The following is a 25,767-nucleotide window of genomic DNA, read 5'->3' on the forward strand; positions in this document are numbered from 1 at the left end:
AACTGGAGATGCAGTCAGTCCACCCCGCCCTTTATTGCCTCAGGCAAAACCATGAGGCAATGTAAGGGTGTATATATGGACTGATGGACACGCTACCTTGAAAAGCTCCAGGTACACGGCGCATGTGCATTACCCTCAGTGGAATACAACAGGGACCATCACTCGAAGATGATGAGCCCAGTGTAGTGACTAATGAGGAGACAGGGACACTGACTGCTGCGCTCCACTTACAGACATTGAGACCCTGGCCTCATGCCCTGTAGCAAGGGGCCAGAAGCACAGACGCAGCACCTCCAATGCTTCTGTCTGCACAGGGCCCCTCTTCCACTAGCTCACTAACCTAGTGATGGGTCCTGCAGACAATTCTACTGCCTCCTGCTGCCTCCTCCAGCTTTGGAAAGAGCTGAGACTGCAATGGCATTCGCAGCCTAGACAAGATGTGTGGCATCACAGCTGGCCGTCACCCATGAAAGCGAGGTCAGAGCCTTTGTTGGATCATATTAAAGAAGTTCTGTATTAAAATCACAAATGAGTTTGATTCCCCACAGTTTAAATTCCAGGGTATTACTAATTAAGAGGTCTCTTGGTTTTTGGTACTGTTTCTCTCCCTCTATGTGTGAAACTTGCAAGCTGCTAATTGTGTTAGTACATTTTAAGACAGAGTCTGTTCTCAAAGCAATTCAGAGAGAGAGAGACCCAAAGCAATACTCTAACAACAGAAACAGCACCCAGAGACTCCCCGCCCTTTTGTTGTATTAACAATTGTGATTAAAATAGAGATAGAGGATGTATGTGGATGGATGCTTGGTGTGGATAACAACAATGATCAGGGAGGTGCCAGCCTAAGAATCCAGTGTTCTTTGGCTGAAGAAGGCGTCAAGTGGAAATAACCAGAGGACCCCCAGAGGGCAGACTGGAATCCACCCAACAGCCTCAAGAATGGGAGAACCAAAGAACAAGATAACATCTAGCAGCACGGAGCCGTCAGGAATGTGCCATCTGCTGATTGATTCAGCAACAGCATGATGAAGCAATTCCCATAGACTGGCATAGGAAGAAATTCCTATAAAAATAGACTCTAAAAAGTGAGAACTTTGGGGTCTGATTCTGCAAACCAACTTCCAGGAGCAGGACCCTAAGCAGCAGGGAGACGGCTGTTCTGAAAGCCAGAGCTGGAGCTAGGAGAGGGCCCATGCCTCAGCACAGACCAGTGCAGGGCTGTTGGAACAGGGGGGAAGAACACACAGTGCAGGAGGCTCGTCTGTGGAGCAGTCACCAACAAGGTGATTCAAAGGCCAGGGCTCCCAGGAGCTGCTGGGAATTGCCAGACGCCTCTGCAGGGTCTGCATCCAGCCCAAGCTCTGCCTGAGGCACACTCAGACACGCAGCACACCGCTATGCTAATGAGGGAAAACAGCTACCAAGCCCCCGCTCTGTTCCGCTGTCCCTGGGGAGGGTGCAGCACGGAGGATATCCTGGTTGCTCCCTTGAGCCCAGCATGCAACAGAGAGTGGCCTGCACTCAGGAGCCGTGTCTGCCAGAGGACAGCAGTCCCTGCTGCTGGCAGCAGAGTGGGGACTGTTTCAAACCAGCACCAGAGACCTCACTCATCACATCAAAGGCACACGGAGCTAGATTGCATGCACCATACTGGAAACCTCCCCACCAGCTTTGTCTGGCATGTGGGCTTCACACACGACAGACACCTGGTGCTAGACGACTAGGCACAGTGCTGGGGTCTAGCCCCGAGTCCACCGCAGACAGAGATCTTGGGCAAGTCATGCCTCACCCCTGTGCCTCAGTTTCCCCCTAAGTGAACTGGTGGGGACACTGAATCCTCTCCCAGGGTGACAGCAGAGCACTGGACTAGCAGTGCCATTCTGTCCCTCACTCTGCCACTGACCTGCTGTGACCTTGGGCAAGTCCCTTCCTCTTGGAGTGTCAATCACACTGGGCACCCCGCAGCAAGGAGCAGTGGCCTCTGGGAATTAGCAAGCACCAAGCATTGCCTGGGCCCCAGGACCAGCAACGGAGACTCCTCCAGGCAGCTTGCCGCTCTGCTCCCTGCCCCTTCCCTTTGGAAATAAAATCTCCCGCTGCAGCTGCTGCAATCGCCCAGTGCTTCGGAGCCAGCTCGCAACAGCCTTTGCAGGGCTGTGCTGCCCACTAGTGGTATGATGGGGGAACAACACACCATTCAGAAATTTCCTCCTTCCTCCACCCCCACCCCCTGCTACGCGGACCAATCGGCTTGCCCCTGCCAGCCAGGCTCCGCCCCCGTGCTTGCTGGCTGCTGGTAAATAGCGGCCCCAGCAGTGGGCGGGCGTGACTCCACCAGCACTCCGGGAAGGGCTCTGCCAGGCCACAACCCAGCTCCCGCTCACTGCTCGGTTGCTCCGCAGCTGGGCTCCTGGCTGGGGTGTGCCACAGGGCTCAGCCAGGAGGCGAGCAGGACTCATGGAAACTTTGGGCTCCAGGGACCCCAGCTCAGAGACAGGGACTGATGTTCTCAGGAGGTGCAAGCAGCTCTGAAGCCAGTCCCTGGCCTGCATCTGCCCCTCTGCCAGGACCCATGGGAGGCTGCCCTAAGCCCCAGTGAAGCAGGACGGAGCTAGGCTGTTTTTCTTTAATTCTTTTTAAACCTTGGACCCTTCCTTGGGACTCATCTCCTGCCTGTGTGTCCTGGACTGTCAAAGAATTGCCTGGTGATCAAGAACACCCCATCAATAGCTCTCTTTGCTGAGCAGTACTCCCTGGCGAGCTGATGCTGCAGCGTGCTCACTCTAACGCTGCCTGGCAAGCCTTTGCTCAGGCCAGACTTAACCTGGCATAGCACCTCTCCATGCTGCTGGGCGCTCAGCAGGACCCTACGGCCACATGATGAACACACAGGCATTGGCCCACACTCTCTGGAAATGCCTGGGAAAGCTGCTAGTGATCCTAGAGCTGTGTGTTCAAGGCAACTTCTTAAACACGTCAGCCATCCCCCACAGATGCCCCCATGTTTGCATATGCACCTCGGACCTTCTGAGCTGTGCCAAGCAAGGTCTCCAGCAGGTGCCAGTTGCATTGCCTCCCACAGCTACCACCTTGGATCTCAGCCACAATGTCCTCTTCCAGCTTCACAACCATTGGCTGGCAGCCCTGCCACGCCTCCAGGCCCTCCGCATCAATCACAATCGCATCACAGACCTCTTGCCACAGGCGTTCCACAATGCCACAGACCTGAGACACCTGGACATGTCCTCCAATTACCTGCATGCCGTTGAGAAGCACTACTTCGAAGCACTGGTGCACCTAGAGGAGCTCCTGCTCTACAACAACTGGATTGTACAGGTAGATGAACAAGCCTTCCTCAGGCTAAGCAGCTTGCAGAAGGTCTACCTAGGTTGGAATAACCTAACCCAATTCCCCTTCAGCTCCATGCAGGGGCTTAGCCACCCTAACCTGATGACCCTGGACCTCTCCACCAATAACCTGAGCAGAATTCCCCATTGAGGAGGTCACAGCCTTGCCTGTGTACATCAGAAATGGCTTGTATCTCCACAACAATCCAGTGCGGTGTGACTGCTCACTCTACCAGATGTTCAAGCAGTGGCAGCAGCGGCACCTCAGCTCGGTGCAGGATTTCCTAGAGGAACACACATGTATGGCGTTTGACAACATGACACGATCCTTAGTCAGGTTCCTCAAGTACAACAAGATCTTTGAGAACTGCTCCATGAGCCAGGGCTCCCCTGGCGCCTCAGACATGCATGCCACAGTGCTCGTAGGAGAGACTCTGCTAATCAACTGCAACACGAGCATGCCTGACACATCTGTCACCTACATGTGGATCTCACCCCAACACGAGCCCATCATGCACCCTGGCAATGGCAATCGCACACTTGAAGTTTATCACAACGGGAGCCTGAAGATCATCGCAGCCAAGCCATGGCACTCTGGGGTGTATGTGTGCATGGCTATCTGCAAGCACCACCAGCTCAACAAGACACACGAGGTCAATGTGACCATCCATTACCCCATGCTGGATGGGGAGTCCTTCAGTACCGGCCTCACAACCCTCCTTGGGTGCATAGTGAGCCTCGTGCTAGTCCTCATGTACCTGTACCTCACTCAGTGCTACTGCTTCCAGTGCTGCAAGAAAGCCGTTGTTCCTAGCCCTCCCCAGGAATGCAGTGCTCAATCCTCCATCCTGAGCACCACCCCCCCAGCCCCAGCTGGGCCCAGCCGGGCCCAGCCGGAAGATCAGCACCAGCAAGCACGTGGTGTTCCTTTAGCCCATCAAGGAAGCGCACAATGGTAAGATCAGGCTGGCTGCCAGCGAGGAAGACACCAAGAATCCCAAGCTCCTGCAGCTCAAGTCAGACTCAGAATCCATTAGTTCCATCTTCTCAGATACTCCCATCACGTCCTAGGAAGTAGGCGGGCTGGGGACCAGAAATGGGGGGCAGTCTCCCAGGAGACAAAATTGGTGTGTGTGGGGTTGCTAGCAGTCACTGCTGGGGAGGGAGAAAGGGGCACCATGCGGAGATGCAATCTGCCGTGCAGAAGAGCTGCGTTTTCTTATATTTGTTACTCCTAGAGGGAGGATTATGATGCATCCTTATCAGGCTCCAGCTACTTCCAGGCTCCACTGTCACATTGTAAAACAACCCAGGAGGGAGAGAAGATCAAAATAGCCCCCAAGACTGCAGTCTGATGGCCTCAACCTCTCCTCTTCGTTGTGGTTAAAGGCAGGCAGGTCACCCAAAAACAAAGCTAGCTTTTATGAGATCAAATGCTCTTTGAAGGATCACAAGTGACTGCATCCTGTTCTGCACCACCCAGACAATATGGTATAGCAGAGGGTTCTCCTCACTTTAGATTGTTGGCAATGGAACAGGGACAATTTCCTCCAAGTGCTGTCCAGTGGCTGATTCAAGAGAAGCCCATTGGGTAGCTCCTAGCTCTCCTGAGCAGCCAGTCTGGCTAGGACTGTAGCTTTGACCTTCAGGATGATGCACATTGGCTAATTAACATCCTTACAGATCTGTCTTTCTAGAACACCCTAGCAATGGCACAAGACTGGGCGATCCCTTCTGCCTCCTCCCTCTCCCGCTCGCCCCCATTCATGTGTCCAACACTGGGCACAGGGAAACATGCATGGCTGAGCCCTCCACTTCCAGCCAGCCCTGGACTTCCTTGAATAGTGCACTGCAGAGTTCAGCACTATCCTGGGCAAGGCTGAGCCTGACTTGACCACTTGCCCTCTGGGCATGTGCGGAGAGCACCGTAAATGCTGGAGACTGTCAGCTAGACTTTTGCTTGACCTAGCTTAGAGAGTTGTTTGCTTTAATTACAAAGCCACATGGCCAGCCCAGTGTACTGGGCTTCTTTCTTGTGAGAGCTCCCCTCCAGCCTGTAGTCTCCAATAGCACTGGGGCACCTGCATTACTACACTAGAATTCTGCTAGCTCAGGACAGTAGCAGCAGCAAACAAGCCAGTACGGGCTATATGCCCTATAGGCCTAAAGAAGGAGAGTAGCATGCTCCATCCCCCAGAGCACAGGGGTAAGGAGGACATTCTCCTGGCACAGGCTGATGCTGCCTACTATGTACAACTAACCCACTGCCAGCTCCTTCAACCAGCTGGCCCTAGATTTAGGTAAGTGCTGCCTAGTTTGTGTGTGGTCCTAATGAGGATGGGAATTTCACTCCGATCTTCATTAGACAAAGCCATTCAGCAAAGTAAACAATGCAATTACTCCCCTCCTCTGCTACACACAAGCAGCTGTAAGTAGTTGAGTTCAGGAATGTAATAGATGATGATTGTGCATAGTGTGATACTAATGACCCAACCCTGCACTGCTCCATGCTCCCCCTGTAACAGAGAAGGAGCAGTTCCTACACACACCATCTCCTCCCTGGGTGCTCTCTCCTTGAGCAGGGCAGACCTGCTGCTAGGCTGTTTAGGTAACAACCCAACAGTGTATCCAGGATTGGGACTAAAACCATCTCTCACTTTCTTGCACCATAAATTCTCTAGTTACACTGGAATAAAAAAATGCCTATTTTTTTTAATTCAACTCAGTCCAAGAGTCTCTTTGCCCTTGTATGGGGCCTGGAATGGAGTCCACCTCAGCCTGTCCCCACCACCCCTGGTATCTGTCAGCAGGACAGACCTCTCCACCCAGAACCACTGCCCAAGTCCTGTCCTAACAGAGGGGACTGGCATTCCTTCTGCCCCTGCACAGGGGGCCAGGACATCGCTCCCTGACAGCAGCCTCAACATCTGGCTAAGTGCTGCCATCAGACGAGATTTAGGTTTGCCTCCAAGCGGCAAGGGTGTCAGTGGGCAATGCCAGAGCTGTTCAAAGGGAGCCTGCTGCACAAGCAGCACACAGACAGGTGCCAGCCAGGTTAACAGAGCATGGTTCTGCAGAGCAAGCAGGAGCAGGGGCACCAGGTGAATGGGAACACTGCTGCACTGGCCAGTCCTAGGAGGTTGCATGGAGAGTTATGCAGAGCAGGAACAGCCTTCTCCACAGCAGGCTCCAGCAGGCTGTCTCTCCATGGACTTTGATGGCACACCCAGGCATGCAGTGAGCTGCATTAAATGCCCATGCAGAGGTGCCACAGGCTTACACAGCTAACAGGACGTGAACCAAGCCTGTGCTGGATGCAGGCAGCGTGGGGCTGCAGGCGCAGGAGCCGGTGCTGGCCTGCCCAGCATATGCCCAGCCACCCAGCTGAGAGAAGCAGCAGCACATCCCGCAGAGTAACCCAGTGAGGGCCAGCCTGGCCCTGGGGAGAAGCTAATGGAGCTGTGGCTGGAAGCTCCCACTGTCCCAGAAAGCCCCACACACAGTGCTGGCTCACAACTCTGCTCCCTCGCTAGCCATGGGATCTGGCTCTGAACTCTGCAGGCAGGCAGGAGCAGCACAGCCACTGGGGGTGGGGTGGCATGGGGCGGGGGAGAGCTCTGGGTCATGTGCATGGTGGGGGAGAGGGATCCCTCACATACAGCCCCCAGGTTGGCAGTTTCTAACAGTCTCTCCCCCCCTCAATTGAACACAAGCACCCAGAACTCAGGCAGCTCTGCACCACTCACACCCCACCCTTGCCGGCAGGTGCTGGGCAGCCGCACAGCAGTTGGGCTGGGGCTCAGTGGCTCCCGGATCTCAGTCCAGCTCCGCGAGGGCCTGGATTCGCAGTGAGTGGAGTCAGCCACTCTCTGCAGAGCTGGGAGAGTCCCTGAGGCAGAAGCATATAGGGGGTAAGGGGCAGAAGTACACACTGCAGCCCCCTTCATCTGGGAGTGGGGATACAGCCTCTGAGCTGCCAACCCCAGTTCTCAAACACCCTCCACCTCTGCAGGAGAGGAGCTCCTACATCGCAGAGCCTAGGGAACCTGCCAGGGCAGAGGGGCTGTGCCAGAGGCCCATTAGGGCAGCCCAAGCCTGTGTCCTGGTTCACAGCCCCTGCTGGGATTCAGGACCCAAGGAGGCTGTGGAGGGCCCAGAGGACAGTGCTGAGGAAGCAAGGCCAGCTGGATGGATCTCTCCCCAGGAGCAGGGGGCAGCAGGGGTGTCTATATCCCCCAGAGCCCTGCTGATGGGAAGCAGCGGCAGCTCTTGGGGGGGCGGGAAGCCAACACCAAACCTGTCTCAGCACATCCTGGGAGCTGGGGACTCCCCACCTGGACCTTTCTGTCCCTGGCACCAAGGCCTCCCTGCTGAGGGGGCTGCGGAGCAGAGGCCTCCTGTGAGGGGAGCAGAGGCCTGGGAATGCCCCCCAGCTCCAGCCCCAGGAGAGCAGTGCTCGCACCCCCCCAGGGAGCAACAAACACAATCCAACCACTTGACTCTCCTCAATGCCCCAATCCCCCCACAACATCACTGAGCCCCTTGCCCCAACGCCCCCCACCCCATCCCTCCACAATACCTCCAACCCCCTTCAACACCACCCGGAGCCCCCCGCCCCATCTCCCACAATGCCCCTCACGCCATCCTCCCACAATACCGCCATCCCCCTTCAACACTAACCTGAGCCCCCTGCCCCATCCATCCCGCCATCCTCCAACACCACCCTAAGTCCCCCACTCCCCCCATATTCCCCCACAATACCCCATCCCCCCACACCAACTCCACCCTGTGCCCCCTGCCCCATCACTCCACAACACCCCAACATCCGCAGCACCCCTTCCCTTCCTCAACACTCCTAGCACCCCATCCCTCTTCAACACCCCAAGCCTACGACTCCCCAATACCCCTCACTCCCCTTCAATATCACCCTGTGCCCCTATCCCTCCACAACACCCCCAATACCCCCAGCACCCAATCCCTCTTCAACATCACCCCATGCTCCCTGCCCCATCCCTCCCCCCAACACCCCATGCCCCCATCCTTCCACAACGCACAACTCCCTTGCCCCGTACCCACGCATGCACGGCCTTGGGACTGACACACTTGAGCAGGCCCCACAGCGTGCTGGCTCCCCATGCCCCACCCACCACAGTTTGTGGGCCACAGGGCCAGTTACACTCCAGCTTCTACCAGCTGCAGAGCGCTCTGGCACCTGGCTGCCACCCCTCCACCAAGGGCAGGCCACCCCTATCCCCAAGTCCTGCCTGTCTATGGTGCTTCCCAAGTGGCATGCTAACCCGGAGCCCAGCCCCCTCATGCTGGGGAAGTGTGTCCCAGGGGACTCACTCCGGAGTTCACATTCACAGCCTGCCATGTCAACAAGCCTCGTCCCTTGCTGGGTGTGAAACGCCCTGTCCTGCTCTGGACCCCAGACGCCTTCTGGGAGCTGTGTCCAAGACATGACAAGCTACACACGCCTGAACGCCTGCTTCCCGCAACCAAGGGCCCTGTCTGGTCTCATTAGCGCTCTGCTGCTCCTGGCTGACAGGCTCGTCCCAGCACACACAGCTGGCCGGAGATGTGCACACACGGACACTGCATGAAAGACAGCCACGGTGCCAGCGGCTCTCAGTGCCAGCACGCACAGCAGGGGCAATGGTCAAATGTGGGCATACAGCACAAATCCTCAGGAGAGCTAGGGGGCCTCACCTCCACTCCAGCCACAGCTGGGGAAAGGGGCAGTCCCAGCCGCAGCACGTGGGCAGGGAGCGCAGAGGTTGTGCTGTCCCTGGGGCTCTCATTTTTGGCGGAGGGGATTTTCACTGACCCCAGCACCCAGGAAGCCTTTCCACCCCCGTGCATTTGAGGTGCCCAGACATAACTCCTGCTCTGAGTGTCTGGCAGGGGATGCTGCAGGGGCCTGGAGGGGTGTAGACAGCAAGGCTGGGTTCACGCCTGCAACCCAGACTACTGCAGTCAGCTCCCAGACTACTGCACTGGGCAACACAGCGTGGGGAGGAGGTGACCAGCCCTCTGTGGAGAAAGAAGTGGTTTGGGACTATTTAGAAAAGCTGGATGTGCACAAGTCCATGGGGCCGGATGCGTTGCATCCGAGAGTACTAAAGGAGTTGGCGGATGTGATTGTAGAGCCATTGGCCATTATCTTTGAAAACTCATGGCGATTGGGGGAGGTCCCAGATGACTGGAAAAAGGCTAATGTAGTGCCCATCCTTAAAAAAGGGAAGGAGGAGGATCCTGGGAACTACAGGCCAGTCAGCCTCACCTCAGTCCCTGGAAAAATCATGAAGCAGGTCCTCAAGGAATCAATTCTGAAGCACTTAGAGGAGAGGAAAGTGATCAGGAACAGTCTGCATGGATTCACCAAGGGCAAGTCATGCCTGACTAATCTAATTGCCTTCTATGACGAGATAACTGGCTCTGTAGATGAAGGGAAAGTGGTGGACGTGTTGTTCCTTGACTTTAGCAAAGCTTTTGACACTGTCTCCCGCAGTATTCTTGCCAGCAAGTTAAAGAAGTATGGGCTGGATGAATGGACTATAAGGTGGATAGAAAGCTGGCTAGATTGTCGGGCTCAACGGGTAGTGATCAATGGCTCCATGTCTAGTTGGCAGCTGGTATCAAGTTGAGTGCCCCAAGGGTCGGTCCTGGGGCCGGTTTTGTTCAATATCTTCATAAATGATCTGGAGGATGGTGTGGATTGCACCCTCAGCAAGTTTGCAGATGACACTAAACTGGGAGGAGAGGTAGATACGCTGGAGGGTAGGGATAGGATACAGGGGGACCTAGACAAATTGGAGGATTGGGCCAAAAGAAATCTGATGAGGTTCAACAAGGACAAGTGCAGAGTCCTGCACTTAGGAAGGAAGAATCCCATGCACTGCTACAGACTAGGGACCAAATGGCTAGGCAGCAGTTCTGCAGAAAAGGACCTAGGGGTTACAGTGGATGAGAAGCTGGATATGAGTCAACAGTGTGCCCTTGTTGCCAAGAAGGCCAATGGATTTTGGGATGTATAAGTAGGGGCATTGCCAGCAGATTGAGGGACGTGATCGTTCCCCTCTATTCGACATTGGTGAGGCCTCATCTGGAGTACTGTGTCCAGTTTTGGGCCCCGCACTACAAGAAGGATGTGGAAAAATTGGAAAGAGTCTAGCGGAGGGCAACAAAAATGATTAGGGGACTGAAACACATGACTTATGAGGAGAGGCTGAGGGAACTGGGGATGTTTAGTCTTCAGAAGAGAAGAATGAGGGGGGATTTGATAGCTGCTTTCAACTACCTGAAAGGGGGTTCCAAAGAGGATGGCTCTAGACTGTTCTCAGTGGTAGCAGATGACGGAACAAGGAGTAATGGTCTCAAGTTGCAGTGGGGAGATTTAGGTTGGATATTAGGAAAAACTTTTTCACTAAGAGGGTGGTGAAACACTGGAATGCATTACCTAGGGAGGTGGTGGAATCTCCTTCCCTAGAAGTTTTTAAGGTCAGGCTTGACAAAGCCCTGGCTGGGATGATTTAGTCAGGGATCAGTCCTGCTTTGAGCAGGGGGCTGGACTAGATGACCTCCTGAGGTCCCTTCTAACCCTGATATTCTATGATTCTATGGACCTTCGTGGAGCTTTGCGCAGGAATCAGCCGGGTACTGACGTTGGGAAGCATCTTGCACAGCGCTCAGCCGCTTCCCCAGCAGTCTATTCGGCCTCACCCCAGCAGCCCAATGGAACGGATGGAGACACTGAAGCAGAGACTTGGCTAACTGCAGTGACTCCATGGCAGAGCCAGGAACTGAACCTAGCGCCGTCCCCCCACAGCCATCCTGTTTGCTCCAGGGAAGGTCACAGACCAATGGCAGCAACCAGACTCCAGAAGAGGGGTATGTGTGTGGGGGGGAATCTCTGCTAGGATTCCTTCCCCACTGGTTTCTAAACTCGGCACCTCCCATCGACACTGAGAACACCCATGCACCAGACAGCACGGCATGGCTCAGGAGCTCCCGCACCTCCAACCACAGCAGACGCAGGGAGACCCGGGATGCAGCCAGGCCTCGCTCTGACCACCGACTCATTTTATGGTCGCTCTGGGTCTGTTGACACAGTAGCTGTGGCTGGCCTGTGCCAGCTGACTCAGGCTGCAGGGCTATAAAACTGCAGTGTAGACATTCAGACTTGGGCTGGAGCCCAGGCTATGGGACCCTCCCCCAGCGGGGTCCCAGAGCCCAGGCTCCAGCCTAAGCCCGCACGTCTACACCACCGTTTTACAGCCCTGCAGCCTGAGCCCCAATCAGGTGTAGACAGATCCTCTGTTTTCTCGTGGGAAGGCAGTGGGCAGCTAGGGGATGGACACAGCATACGGCAGGAAGTCAGGCTGCAAGAAGGGAGCAGCAACATGAGGGGTACATGTATGCTGGGGTCAGCTGCCCCTTGCTCACAGCTGTACCACATTAGCTACCTCCCTGCAACGAGCTATTATGCATGGACCCCGCACTGGGCCCTCATCTAAGAGATGGGCCATGCCATGACCAAGTGTAGGAAGCTCTGGTCTGAGCAGGGCCAGACACCCTGAGAGCTTGGCTTGAGGCAAGCCAGCTGCGTGCCCGTGCACCATCACACAGAAAGGTCTAAGGCCGGGGCTAAGTCGTTCCCAGGGCACCGGGGCGCAGGCTAGCCTCAGCCTCCATCCCCTCCTGGAAACAATCCCAGGGCACGAGATGGGCAGCCAGAGAACGATGGCACAGGACCACATGCAGCCAGGGGACGAATGCTCGGGAGGAGCTGAGGGTAGCCCTGAGGCAGGGCATGGTCCAGGAGGAGCTGTCTCTAGCGCCATGGACCAAGGCAGGGGCTGAGCTCACGCTGGTCCCTGCTGCCATGCTCAGTACAATGGCCAGCACAGCCCAGCATTGAGAGCCAAGTCCTGGCAGAAAGGCTCTTACTCTACGTCAGTCAGACATGGTGCCCACCTGGGTCCAGCACGAGGGGTGAGAGGATTGGCCAGGGCAGCCAGGAGAGGAGACTAGGGGAGCCAGGGTCCCACAGCAGATGCCCTCCCGCTACTCCCAGCACAGTACCCAGACGGCATGTCTTAGTCCTGACTGTTCTGTCGGGGGGGGAGGGGGAAGAGGGGTGCTTTGCAGTTCTGTGGGGTGGAGAGGACTCACCCTGTCTCCTGCCCAACAAGGCTTTGCTCCAGTTTGTGCTTTCCCTGTGCTCTGGTCTCCCCACTGCTGCTGAACGTCTCTTTGGAGGAGCAGAGAACTGAGGTGGGAGCCCCCGGAGCCAATGCGAGGAGACCGCTCCCTCCCAAGCAGTGGAGTTAAATGGGTGAGAAGAGCCCAGACAAGAATCCCTCCCTCTCTCAAGTAATGAGATTTCACTGTCTGCCCCCACCCCCAGCTGGCTGGGCAGAGCAGGGCCAGGCCAGCCATGGAAGAAACAAGGAGACCAAGGCTATTTCAATCACGCATACCCCTTCAGGCCAGCCTCCCCCATCACAGGCCCCTTGCATTACTGCTGGGTGCATCACCTTTAACCCTCTGACCAGGCGCTGCCCTCAGTGTAAGGAGGCTTGCATCCCTGCAAGATTCCAGTGGGACCCAAACTCCCTCGCGCCTGTCTCAGGGAGCCTGGCCTGGTGGGATGCAGGGCTGTGCCCTGAGAAGGAGCCACCTGATCAGGGCCCTGCCTGGAATGCTCGGCATTTCGGGTCCTAGCTGCTAGATCACTATGGTACATTGGGAGCTGCCACCCCTGACCATGCTCAGGGACAGCACACACGCCCACTGAGCTACTGCTGCTGTGTGGGCTGGATCCATGACACAAAGGGCTGTGCCCCATTCTGCCTGTCCTTGGGCAGACACCACAGCCAGGGCTGTGTACAGCAGTGCAGGGTATCAAACTTGCCCTGAGTCCATGCAAAATTCTGCCAGGCCTGCACTTGCCAGCAAACCGCCAACACAGCCTGGATACCTGCTCCTGCCACTCACTTGTCCCAGGTTGGGAGAGAGAGGCCCTGAGCCAGCTCCTCTGAGTCCTGCACAGCTCAGCTGGCCAAGTGGCTCTGCACCCACTCAGTTAGTAGGATGCCAGCACAGCACAGAGGAGCAGAGAGTGGGACACAGGCACTGGGGCTAATGCAACTCCCAGTGTCAGTAGGTGTTGGGCACCACTCATTTCCCCAGCTCGACAGGGCCTTTGGCTGAGTCATGTGGGTCCTGATCTTCACCAAGCACTTACTGCTCTTGCTACACACCACCAAAGCAAAGGCAGCTGGGTTGCTGGAGGGAGACTACCCCTGACTGGCATTTAGAGAGCACTTGCCACTCTCCCACGAGTCGGTAACCTCAGCACCACCAGGGACTACAGCCAGGCTAGAGCAGTCACCCCAACACCAAGGGAGCAGCCCAGCTCCTGGCAGCCAGCTAGCCCATTTGCAGAGCCCTGGCAGGCCTGGCACCCACAGCACATTACCTCAGGCTGGGGCCAGGCTAGTTTTAGGGGTCTGGGCAATGGGGCTTTTACTCCACAGCCTATTCTGAGATGTGCCTTGTGCACTATGATTATCCAGGTGGGCTCCCCATCCTATAAGGGATGAATCTGTAATTATGGTTGCGTTGTGGGTGGGTGGAAGAAAAGGAACTCCTTCTCACAGCTCATCTGGTTTCATCCACCATATGAGAGAGGCTCTGACTTTTGGTGGGACTGTTACCCTGTCATTCATGTTGTCCTTGTCCAGTGTGTAAACAGACTGAAGCCAGGCCCACAGGCAACAAAGATGGAGTCTGACGAACGATGTCACACATGTACATGTCACCATGCAGCCTAGTAGGGAAAGGCAGATCCTGATTGTGGCAAGAGATAAGAGGGTGACTTGGTTTATCAGACCGTTCACAGCCTGAACTCTGTCTATAGGCAGGTAGGCTTCTCCTGAGGATGTCTCTAGGGTCGCTCCCATGAAATCTATAGTCACAGTCAAAGTGAGAATTTCTTTGTTTACACAGATCCCCAGTGATCGCAGAAGGTGGAGCAACAGGGTAGCCAACCAGGCCGCCTGGCTTGAGCTTCCCATTAGTAGCCAATTGTTCATATACATGAAAACAGTGCAGCCATTGTATCTCATCTGGGCTGCCACCATTGAGAAGACTCTTGCAAAGACCCTAAGTGCTGTTGTTAGCCCAAATGTGAGTGCTCTGAACTGGCAGTGCTCTTGCCTTACCTTGAATCTGAGAAACCTTCTGTGGGATTAGTGAAAATCCACATGAAAGTAAGGATCTTTCATGTTGCGGGCCACGAACTGCAGGAGGGAATTACAGATGCCAATGTTGCCATGCAAAATTTTGATTTGTGAATAAAGACATTTAGGTGGCATAGATCAAGAATTGGTCTCTATCCTCCATTTTGGGGGGAACTCAAATATGGGGAGTAGAACTCCTTCCCTTGATGTTGGGGTGGCACCCGCTCTTCCGTCTATCTCTGAAAGAGGAAGATCCCACCTCCTGATGAAGGTGTTGAGAGTGGTCCCTGCGAAGAGGCGGGGAAGGGGGTTTGTGGTGGGAAGGTGAGAGAAACTCAACTGCTGGCATATACAATTAAAAGGTTGTAGAGGATTTTTTTAAACTAAGGGCTGGGGGAAAGCTTACTGGTGTAGAGGAGAACATGGTTTGGGCAGAGCCATCCCTTAGTGATTTAATTTATTAAAGGGGAGGGATTCTATATCCTAGTAAAGAGGGTAGGAAAAAAGTAGTAAAGTACAGGTAGGAGCTAGTGAGGAACAGCCAGATGAAACAGTGTCCCATTTAAATATAACACATGAAGGCAAGCAATTGAATATTGACAAAATATACAAGTGCTTATACAGAAATGCTACAAGTCTGAATACTAAGATGGGTGAACTACAGTACTTGGCATTACAAAAGGATACTGATGTAACAGGCATCACAGAAACTTGGTGGAATGAGGATAGTCAATGGGACATGGTAATATCAAGGTATGATATATACAAGAATGAGAGTAGGTTGTGCTGGTGGGAGAGTGGCACTGTATGTGAAAGAAAGTCACAAAAGCAAAAATTGAAACAATATGGGATTTCAACTATCCTCATATTGACTGGGTAAACTTTACTTGCAGAGAGAAAATTTCAAGACACCATCAATGACTGCTTCTTGGAGCAACTAGTCCTGGAACCCAGAAGGGGAGAGGCAATTCTTCATTTCGTCCTAAATGGAACACAGGATCTGGTCCAAGAGGTAACTATAGCTGAACTCTCCCACGAGTAATAGTGACCCCATGTAATTAAAATTTAACATCCCTGTAGAGGGGATAATACCAGAAAACTCAAACACGGTAACATTTAAATTTAAAAAGGGGAACCACATAAAAATGAGGACATTTGTTGAATGGGAATTAAAAGGAGTTGTCATAAGGGTTATACAGGTAGCATGGGACTATTTAAAACACCACAATAGAGGCAAAGACTAAAAGACTAAGAGGACGAAAAGAATGCCACCATGGCTAAACAGCCTAGTAATGGAGGCCAGGTAAAAAGGCAACCTTTAAAATTTGGAATTCAAAACCTAGTGAGGAAAATAGGAAGGAGCACAAACTCCGATAAGTTAAATGTAAGAAGGCAGGCCAAGAAAAAAAATCTGAGAAGTAATTTGCTAAAGACGCAAAAACAGTAAGAATTTTTTTAAGTGCATCAGAAGAACTTGAAGCTAGACAAATTCAGACTGGAAACAGGGCATGCATTTTTAACAGTGAGAGCAATTAACCACTGGGACAATGTACCAAGGGTCATGGTGGATTCTCCATCACCAGTGATTTTTAAATCAAGATTGGATTTTTTTAAAAAAAATTTGCTCTAGGAATATTGTGGGGTAGTTCTCTGGCCTGTGTTATACCGGAGGTCAGACTAGATCTCAAATTGTCTGTTCTGGCCTTGTAGTCTATGAATCTATCTAAAAGCAGGAAGCCTGCCAAACAGGGCAATGGGGCCACTAAATGACAAAGGTGTTAAAGGAGCACTCAAGGAAGACAAGGCCATTGCAAAAAAGCTAAATAAATTCTTTGCCTTTGGTGTCACTGTGGAGGATGTGGGAGAGATAACCCCATCAGCACTATTCTTTTTGGGAGACAAATCTGAAGTACTATCCCTGTCACTAGAACAGGTTTTAGAACAAACTGATAAATTAAACAGTAATAAATCACCAGGACCAGATGGGATTCACCCAAGAGTTTTAAATGAACTCAAATATGAAATTACAGAACTAACTGTGGTATGTAACCTATCACTTGAACCAATTACTGGAAGGTAGCTAATGTAATGCTGATTTTTAAAAAGACTCCAGAGGCAATCCTGGCAATTACAGGCCAGCAAGCCTAACTTCTGTACCTGGCACATTGGTAGAAACGATAATAAAGAACATAATTATCAGACACGTAGATGAACATGATTTTTTGGGGAAGAGTCAACATGACTTTTTTAAAGGGAAATCATGCCTCATCAATCTAGTAGAATTCTTTGTGTGTGTCAATAAGCATGCAAATAAGGGTGATCCAGTGGATATAGTGCATCTTCAGAAAGCCTTTGACAAAAACCCTCACCAAAGTCACTTAAGGAAACTGAGCAATAACGGGATAACCGGGAAGGTCCCCTCATCGATCAGTAACTGGTTAAAAAACAGGAAACAAAGGATAGGAATAAATGGTCAGTTTTCACAATGGACAGAGGTAAACAGTGGGGTCCCCCAGGTATCTATACTGGACCTGTCCTGCTCAACATATTCATTAGTGAACTGGAAAAGGGAGTGAACAGTGAAGTCCCAAAGTTTGCAGATGGTACAAAATTACTCAGGATAGTCAAGCTGACTGAACAGTTATAAAGGGATCTCACAAAACTGGGTAAGAAAATGGCAGATGAAATTCAGTGTTGATAATTGCAAAGTAATGCACACTGGAAAAAATAATCCCAACTACACATATATAATGATGGGCTCTAAATTAGCTATTACCACTCAAGAAAGATCTTGGGAGTCATCATGGATAGCTCTCTGAAAACTTCAGCTCAAAGTGCAGCAGCAGTCAAACAGGATAACAGAATGCTAGAAACTATTAGGAAAAGTATAGAAAACCAGAAAATATCATAAAGCCACTATATAAAAACATGGCACGCCCACACCTGGAATAATGTTCTGGTTGCCCCATCTCAAAAAAGATGTAATGGAACTGGAAAAGGTTCAGAGAAGGGCAACGGAACAGCTTCCATACAAGGAGAGACTAAAAAGATTAGCGCTATTCAGCTTAGAAAGAAGATGACTAAGGGGTGATATGATAGAATGGTGCGGAAAAAGTAAAAAGAGAAGTGTTATTTACCCTTTCCCACAATACTAAAAACCAGGGGTCACCCAATTAAATGAACAGGCAGCAAGTTTAATACAAACAAGAGGAAGTACTTTTTCACACAATGCACAAATTAACCTGTGGAACTCATTGCTATGGAATGTTGTAAAAGCCAAAAGTATGACTGGGTTCAAAAGAGATCTAGATAAATTCAGGGAGGATAGGTCCATTAATGGCTATTAGCCAAGGTGGTCAGGGATGTAACCCCTTATTTAGGGGAAAATAAGTGTCTGTCAGAAGCAAGAAAGAGAATACAGGGGTGGCTCTCTCCAAAATTGCCTTGCTCTGTTCACTCCCCCTAAAGCTCTGTTACTACCCTCAGTTGGAGACAGGACACTGGGCATGGCATCAATACTGGTGTGCGGTCCTTGAGCATTCCATCCAAAGAAACCCTTAGCTAGCGGGTGGGGCTGAGCAGTGGCCGTAGAGGTGGAAGAAGCCATGTACTAGGGTCTCAAAACTCTTTGTTTGCATGGTGACTCATAAGGGCACTAGTGCTGAAAGGTCTATGGGGGAAAGTCTGGGCCTGTAAGTTTGCTTGTGGTGTCTTCTCTTTGGGGATGAGGTGTAAATACCTAGGAAGCAGAGGATTGTCTTTGAGTCCTTAAAAGAGCCTACCGACCTCTCATTGAAGAGGTTAGACTTGTCAAAGGGAAGGTCCTGAATGGTATGCTGAACCTTCCCGGGGAACCCCCAGAAATGCAGCCACAATTCATGCCTCATGACTACAGCTGTGGTGATGGCTCTCCACTGCCTCTTGGAGTGATGTCTTAGCCACCAATCTGCCTTCATCAATGAGGGCTTGGAACTGAGCCCTGTCTTCCTAAGGAAGTTTGTCTCTGAATTCCAGAAATTTAGAATAATTTACAAAGTCATACTTTGTTAATACCTGGTAGTTAGCAACACTGAATTGGAGAGTAGCTGATGAAAATATTTTCCTCCCAAGAGGTCAAGATATTTAGCACCCTTGTCAGTTGGGGTAGTCTTGGGGTGCTGTGCTCTGGACCTCCCTGTAGCTGCCTGCAACACTCAGGAGTTGGCCACTGTAAATAAATCTCTGCCCCTTTAGCTGCCATGAAATATCATTTTTCAGTCCTCTTTGGGGTAGGGACACAGGAGGCAGGGATGTGCCACACAGACCTGGTGGGTTCCAAAATGGTCTCATTCACTGGGAGGACCACCCTTCAGAGGGCTGAAGGATGTTCAATAGACTATGCTGTGTATCCTGGACCTCCTCCAGATATATCTAAAGCTCGCTTGCTGCCCTCTGTAACAGCTCCTGGTACTGCCTGTGATTGTTGGAGAGGCAAGGGGAGGATGGAGCTATTACCATATCCAGTGGGGAAGCTGACACCCCCCAGCCTCCTGTGTCCCTCCTATGGGTTCTGTCTGGGCTCATTTCCCTCATGGGGAGGCTCATCTGGAGCACTGGATTTGCACAATGAAAAGGTAGGGTCCTGCTCTACCAGCAGTGCCATCTGTAGCAGTGGGAGAAGGCTCCAGCTTGTAGACGTAGAAGGGGAAGACTCTTTTCTTTGATGTGGGGTTTTTGAGGGTAGAGATGTCTCTAAGTTCAACTGAGCCACATAGAAGAGGAGACTGTGGATAGGGCAGAGCAAAAATATCCTGTGAGATAAAGGCTTCAGTCCCTTATGGTATTTGGGGAGCCCTAGGGAGGGGACTATCAGATCTGGGGTGTCCAGTGATCTGGTGCTAAGAGGATCCCACACAGAGTGAGGTCCAGTATGGCGCTCCAGACCAGGCGGTATCGATCTTTTGATCTGTGGGACGAAACCAGGACTGATACCATTGGATCCTTCTTCCTTCACACCTTGGACAGAAGATTTGTGTGGGCCTAATTCCTTAGGACCCTCAAATGAGGACTCACCTGAATCTGACCGTGAAGGGGAGGGATGCTTTCTCTTAGAAGCAGATCTGGACAGGGACCTGTCCTTATGCTTATATTCATGTCCCCTACTCTTGGGAGAGGGTTTCTTAAGATTAAGTGTTTTGGCCTCTACTCTGGAGCTCATGCTCAGAGGGGTGTTGCTCACAGTCTGAGGCTGGTATATGGGGAGTCTCCCTAGCCTGGATCCAAATAGAGCCGTGTGACGTTACTGACTTGAACTGGGACCGTACAGAACATTGTTGCAACCAAGGTCCTGTAGTGGCACCAAATCTTGTACAAAGGGGGTCAAATAAGGTGTCTAAGACAAGGTAATTGTTTGCTGGTTATGATTATGCTATCTGCATGCATGTATCATTTTTGTATTTGTTATAAGTATTGGCTCTATACTGTCTGTATTTCAAACTTGTGCTATGCTTCTGAGTGACACCCCAGACCAGTTGGTATCAGCTCTGCCTAGCCTGCTTGATGGCCCAGTAAGGACCATCAGCTATACAACTGACCCATTGAGAGAAGGCAGATACACCTTGTGACTCAGCAAGGTGTGCAGGGACATGCCTATGGACAGAACGCTTGAGGTTTTCCCAGGCCATGTGATGGACAGCTTGTCTTTGGAACAAAAAGCAGAGACCACATGGCAAGAGAATATAAAAAGCTGCTGCAGCTCCTCCATCTTGTCTTCAATCCTGCTTCTTACCTCTGGAGGGACTTTGCTACACTGAAGCTTTGAACTGTGGATGTACTCCAGAGACTTGATTTGAACCTGCAGTTTATTCTATCATTGCTGCAAGCCTGAACCAAGAACTTTGCCATTACTGTATGTAATTGATTCCATTTAACCAATTCTAGCTCTCATCTATATTTCTTTCCTTTTATGAATAAACCTTTAGATTTTAGATTCTAAAGGATTGGCAACAGCGTGATTTGTGGGTAAGATCTGATTTGTATATTGACCTGGGTCTGGGGCTTGGTCTTTTGGGATCGAGAGAACCTTTTTTTCTTTTACTGGGGTATTGGTTTTCATAATGAGTGGCTCTGGTGGTGATACTGGGAAACTGGAGTGTCTAAGGGAATTGCTTGTGTGACTTGTGGTTAGCCAGTGGGGTAAAACCAAAGTCTTCTCTGTCTGGATGGTTTGGTTTCCCTTGCTGTGCACAGAAACCCCAGACTGGTGCAAGCAAAGGCCAGGGAGCTAGGGTGCAGCTGTGGAGTCGCCTCTGCAATCCACCTCCTGGGCAGGGCAGGGCAAGATACTGCAGCTCAGCAAGCAGCGTGTCTGGCTAAGTCCTGCAGGGGGCACTGAGTGATCTGCTGCACCGCCCAAGTCCCCTGAAATGCTGTGCCACAGAGACCCCCAGCTGGGGCCAGTGCTGGGCGCACCAACAGCCCTGCCACCTGGAGGGGCAAGGGGACCTGTTCACCCCCCTTCCAGGATTCCCATGGCAGAGCTGCCAGGCAGGTACCCCCAGCCCATCTCCATGCTGGGATGGCACCGCCATGCCCAGAGACACCCCTAGGGGCACTGCTCTATTTCTCAGGGAACTTGCGTAAGGGACATAGTATAACTTGTGTCCCATCCCATAGGTGCCAGAAATCCAGCCAGAGTCAGGAACAAGAGTCCAGGGGAATGAGAAAACCAGCGACCCCAGCCTGCCTGCAGGTGGGGTGAGCGCCCAGACCCACGGTCTCTGGGCAGCCCAGTTGCAGGGGGAAGGAAGGAGGGGGTGGAGGTGCAAGCACCCACGGCCAGGTGTCTGGGCAGCTTGTGGTGACCCACACAGCACTGAGGAGGCGGCTCTCCTGGCCCTGTGCTGGCTCCTGCCAGTGTCACTACACAAGCTGTACCTCCTGCCAGTGCTATTCCTCTCAGCTCACTCCAAGGGCTGCTCAGTAGAACATCGGCTCAGTTACTCAGCAGACACAGGCATGAGACTGCCACAGTTTCAGCAGCTTGGACCAACACTTGGGGCTGTTCTGCCTCCTGGCCCCCACACTGCAAGTCCATATGTGTCTAATACAGGGGTCGGCAACCTATTGCACACATGCCAAAGACGGCATGCAAGCCAATTTTTAATGGCACACGGCTGCCTGCCAGGTCCCAGCTGTCGGCCCCACTCAGAGCAGGGCCAGCGGCCGGGACCCCGGCAGGTAGCAGCGTGCCATTAAAAATCCTGCCCACCCTGGCCCACTCTTCTCCGCCCCCCGCGGGGGGAGGGTGAAGAAGCTTGGTCCAGGGCTGCTGCTGCAGGGCAGGCAAGCTCCCCCTCCCCCGCCTCTTCCCCCAGCATGCTGGGTTCCTGCCCCTCCTCCTCTCCTTCCCTTGCCACTGATCTGCTGATGGCCCTTGCGAGGGAGGGGGAGAAGCTGAGCCGCAGGGCGCTTGCTGCTCCAGGGAGGAGGCAGAGAAGAGGTGGGGGGGGGGGGGGGGAGGTGGAATCAGGGCATATCCCCTCCATCCCCCTGCGGTGAACTACTCTGGGCAGGGGGCTGGGAGCACCCCCACGACCCTAGCCCATACCCCCAGCCCTCTGCCCTGACCCCTGCACCCCCCTCACATACACCCAGCCCTGACTCCAGCCCCCCTCACACATACCCAGTCCCCCATACCCCATGCCCTGACTCCTGCACCCCCCTCACATGCCCCCAGGCCTCTGCCCTGACTCCAGCCCCCCACACACATACTCAGCCCCCCCACACCCCATGTCCTGACTCTTGCACCCCCCACATTCCCACCCTCACCCTGAGCACTAAACGGGAGCTCCTGCACACACCCCCACATTCCCACCTGCACCCCTTGCACCAAATGGGAGCTGCCCAGGTAAGCACTCCACATCCAAACCTCCTGCACCAACCCAAGCCCCCTCCCTCATTCTAGCTCTTGGCCAGGCCCTACACCCCAACCCCCAGCCTGCTCCTTCACCCCCAGCCCTGTGCTCAGTGCACTCCCACCCTCAGCTCAGTGCAGGGAGAGAGGAAGAGAATGGGCTAGAACTAGGGAGAAGGTAGGTACCCACTCTGTGTGGCTGGCAGCGGGCTGAGTGGCAACAGGCTGAGCCGTGCAGCCCACTGCTGGTCTGGGGTCCCGGTCGCTGGCCTCGCTCAGCCTGATGCCAGTATGGGGTCCCGTCCGCTGGCCCCGCTCAGCCCTCTGCCGGCCCGGGGGTCTGGCTGCCGGCCCGGGGGTCTGGCTGCCGGCCCCTTGCCAGCCAGGGTCCCAGCCGCAGGTCCCGCTCAGCCTGCTGCCGGCCTAGGTGAACGGAACCCCAGGCTGGCAGCGGGCTGAGCGGGCCGGCAGCGTAAGATCACCATTTTAATTTAATTTTAAATGAAGCTTCTTAAACATTTTGAAAACCTTGTTTACTTTACATATGACAATAGTTTAGTTATATAATATATAGACTTATAGCGAGACATCTTCTAAAAAACGTTAAAATGTATTACTGGCACGCGAAACCTTAAATTAAAAAGTGAATAAACGAAGACTCGGCACACCACTTCTGAAAGGTTGCCAACCCCTGGTCTAGGACCTGGCTCCAAATCAGCCCATGGGACCCTTGCCCGTGCCTCTCCCCATGCCATTGCTGCCCAGCACCCCAGCTCTGCACCATGCTGCCCATGGCATTGAGTCTGAGCTCTGGGACAGACTCATGGCGGCCAGCAGCACGCCAAGGTGGGAACAGCAGGAGATGGTGTTGCCCAGGATGGGGGCCCTGAAGCACAACACCCAGCTGCCCTGTGCCAGCTGGAGGAAAAGCAGGAGCTATCAACATGTGCGAATGGCAACTGCTGTCATGCCAGCCAGGCCTATTCCAGATCCTGGAAGCAGCTCTGCCTAGTGTGGGGAAGGGCACAGGGCCTGGCACCGGAAGCCATGCTGGAGAGACAGATACATGCCAGGGCACTCAGCTTCTCAGCCCTTGATTCAGAGTTAAGGGGAGGGTGCGGGTCAGCTAGCCCACTACTGCACGACAGGCACAGACGCTGCTGGCACTCAGCATTGCAAACCAGTGCAGCAGAGAATCTCTGCAACAGTCTCACTCCACATGGAGCAGCCACCCCTCCAGCTGGGCAGAGCAGGACTCCTTTGGGCCAGGCAACAGAAGTCATATGGTCTATCCCAGGTGGTGCACTGGCCCCTGCTGGACACCAGGGAATGGCTTCCCACCAGCACAGGCAGCTGTTGGAGACCCGGGTTCAGGGACTCATTGCGATCACTGGAGTCCCTGATCTCTGCCCCTTGGTGCCAGCTCCCTGCCTCCAGCCCCATCCCTTGCCAGGCTGCCACGGAGGGAAAGGAAACAAAGCACCAGCCTGTGTCCCATTCCCTCTGCTGTCCCACTATGGGAGAGGGTCCGAGCTGGCAGGGCAGTCAGGTGTGGTGGGGCCCTTCCCTAAAGCTGCTCCAAGAGGGATTACATTTAATCCCTTCTCCATGGCCCTGCTGCAGCCAGCTCTGCTTCTCAATTGTTCTCATTAGTACATGTCTGTGATAGTGAAAACAGATCAACAATAACTAGAACCAAGTCCAAGGCAGGGGCGCACAGAGCAGGGCTCCCCACAGCTCTACTGACAAATCCCAGCCTGGCTCTGTAGTCTCTGCTATCCTAGCCTGGGCTTCCCCCAACACAGCTGCCAGTGCCCCTCAATCCAACTTTTAGCCCCCCACTACTCTTCTATTCCGCCGAGCAGCAAAATACTGGTGCTGAACTTGACATCCAGGAAGGATTACATGGGGCCAAACTCAGCTTCCCTAGTGATTTCAATCAAACTGGAATCCAGGTCTCCAAAGTGCTAAATGTGGCCTGCCCAGCCAAAGCAGAGGGGTGAAGCACTGGGACTCGTGCCCCACGCCAAACAAACCCCCAGTTCTCTTTGCAGAGAATGCTCCCCACATTAGAACACCAGTAGTTAGATCCATACCTTTCTGCCTTTCCCCTCTGGGAAGCATTGGGAAGTCATGCGGTAACAACCACCCAGTGAGGGCTGTATAATGAGCAGTAGGACAGGGTGTGATAGGAGAGCTGTGACTCACCACAATTAACATGGGCATAACCAGAGGTATTAAATACTGCAATGCTTCTCTCGAGCCCATTCTGTCCAGCCCTGAAATAGGACGATGTGCAGTGCAAGTCCTCTCATCAGCTCCGCCTGAGAAATGCTCCTCTCTTGGCTCCAGGGGCTCGCCCCACCAAAGGTCTGTAATGAGATGCCTTGTCGCCTCCTGCCCCATGGCAATGTGTTGCTGGGGTAACTGGACTGCTCTCTGATGCTACACTCAGACACCAGCTGAGTCTGCCTGGCTCCGGGAACCCTCCTGTCAGGCATCTTCTGAACTCTCCTCTCACTTGGCCACTGCACCACCCCCAGCTCAGGGCAATTCAGTCATGGGAGCGGGGTCCAGGCCCCTGTACTCCAAGAGGAGCCAAAACATGAGCCAGAGTGCAACAGCGGCCCATCGAGCATTCCAGCCGGGGCTGCAACCACCTGAGCTCTGAAACAGGAGAGTGCCAGCCCAGGAATCTCCCCCGCAGACAGGAGAGCGCAGGGTTTTATGGATCAAACAACAGGCAAACAAAATCACGCAGCGATGGAAGAGAACTATAAGGTCCCTCTGGGCCTGGCCAGGAGTAGCCTAGCCATAAATGCCCCAAGCAACAGGGCTCCAATCCCAGCCCTGGGGGAGATGTTTTCCTGACTAAACAAGCCACAATGCAAGGAACTTTCCCTGATATTTTCAGGAGCACAGGAATTGCCAGATGGGATCAGAGCTGAGGTCCATGCAGCCCAATCTCCTGTCTGCAACAGTACCCAGCCCCAGGTGCTTCAGAGGAAGGTGTAAGAACCCACAGCAGCAGACTGGGAACAATCTACTCCAAAGACAGTCTCATCCAGATCTCTAATAGCTGAGGACTACTTAAACCCTGCTATAGGAGGGTTACCTCCCTTCCATTACTCTCATTAGCGCTCACTATGACAGTTCTGGATATTTTGCTTACCTGTATCAATGTCTAATTCTCTACCGAACCTTTCCAAGTTCTTGGCCTCAACAACTTCCAGTGGCAGAGAGTTCCACAGATCAGTTACACATTGTGTGAACAAGTGTT

The 25,767-nt window shown here is 53.1% G+C and overlaps 2 protein-coding genes across 13 annotated transcripts in view; one reads left to right on the top strand and one right to left on the bottom strand.

Moving 5' to 3' along the window:
* The window catches only part of RNF123 (ring finger protein 123), a 153,682-nt gene that overhangs the window by 20,499 nt on the left and 107,416 nt on the right, over positions 1 to 25,767 (bottom strand). The window lies entirely within an intron of this gene.
* Positions 1,018 to 6,881, top strand: AMIGO3 (adhesion molecule with Ig like domain 3). The gene is given in 3 exon segments (XM_007072731.4): positions 1,018 to 3,489; positions 3,491 to 4,216; positions 4,218 to 6,881. Coding segments are annotated over 3 exon segments (1,539 nt in total). The 5' UTR covers positions 1,018 to 2,877; the 3' UTR covers positions 4,419 to 6,881.

This window comes from Chelonia mydas, chromosome 7 (assembly GCF_015237465.2).
Source record: "Chelonia mydas isolate rCheMyd1 chromosome 7, rCheMyd1.pri.v2, whole genome shotgun sequence".
Lineage (NCBI taxonomy): Eukaryota > Metazoa > Chordata > Testudines > Cheloniidae > Chelonia > Chelonia mydas.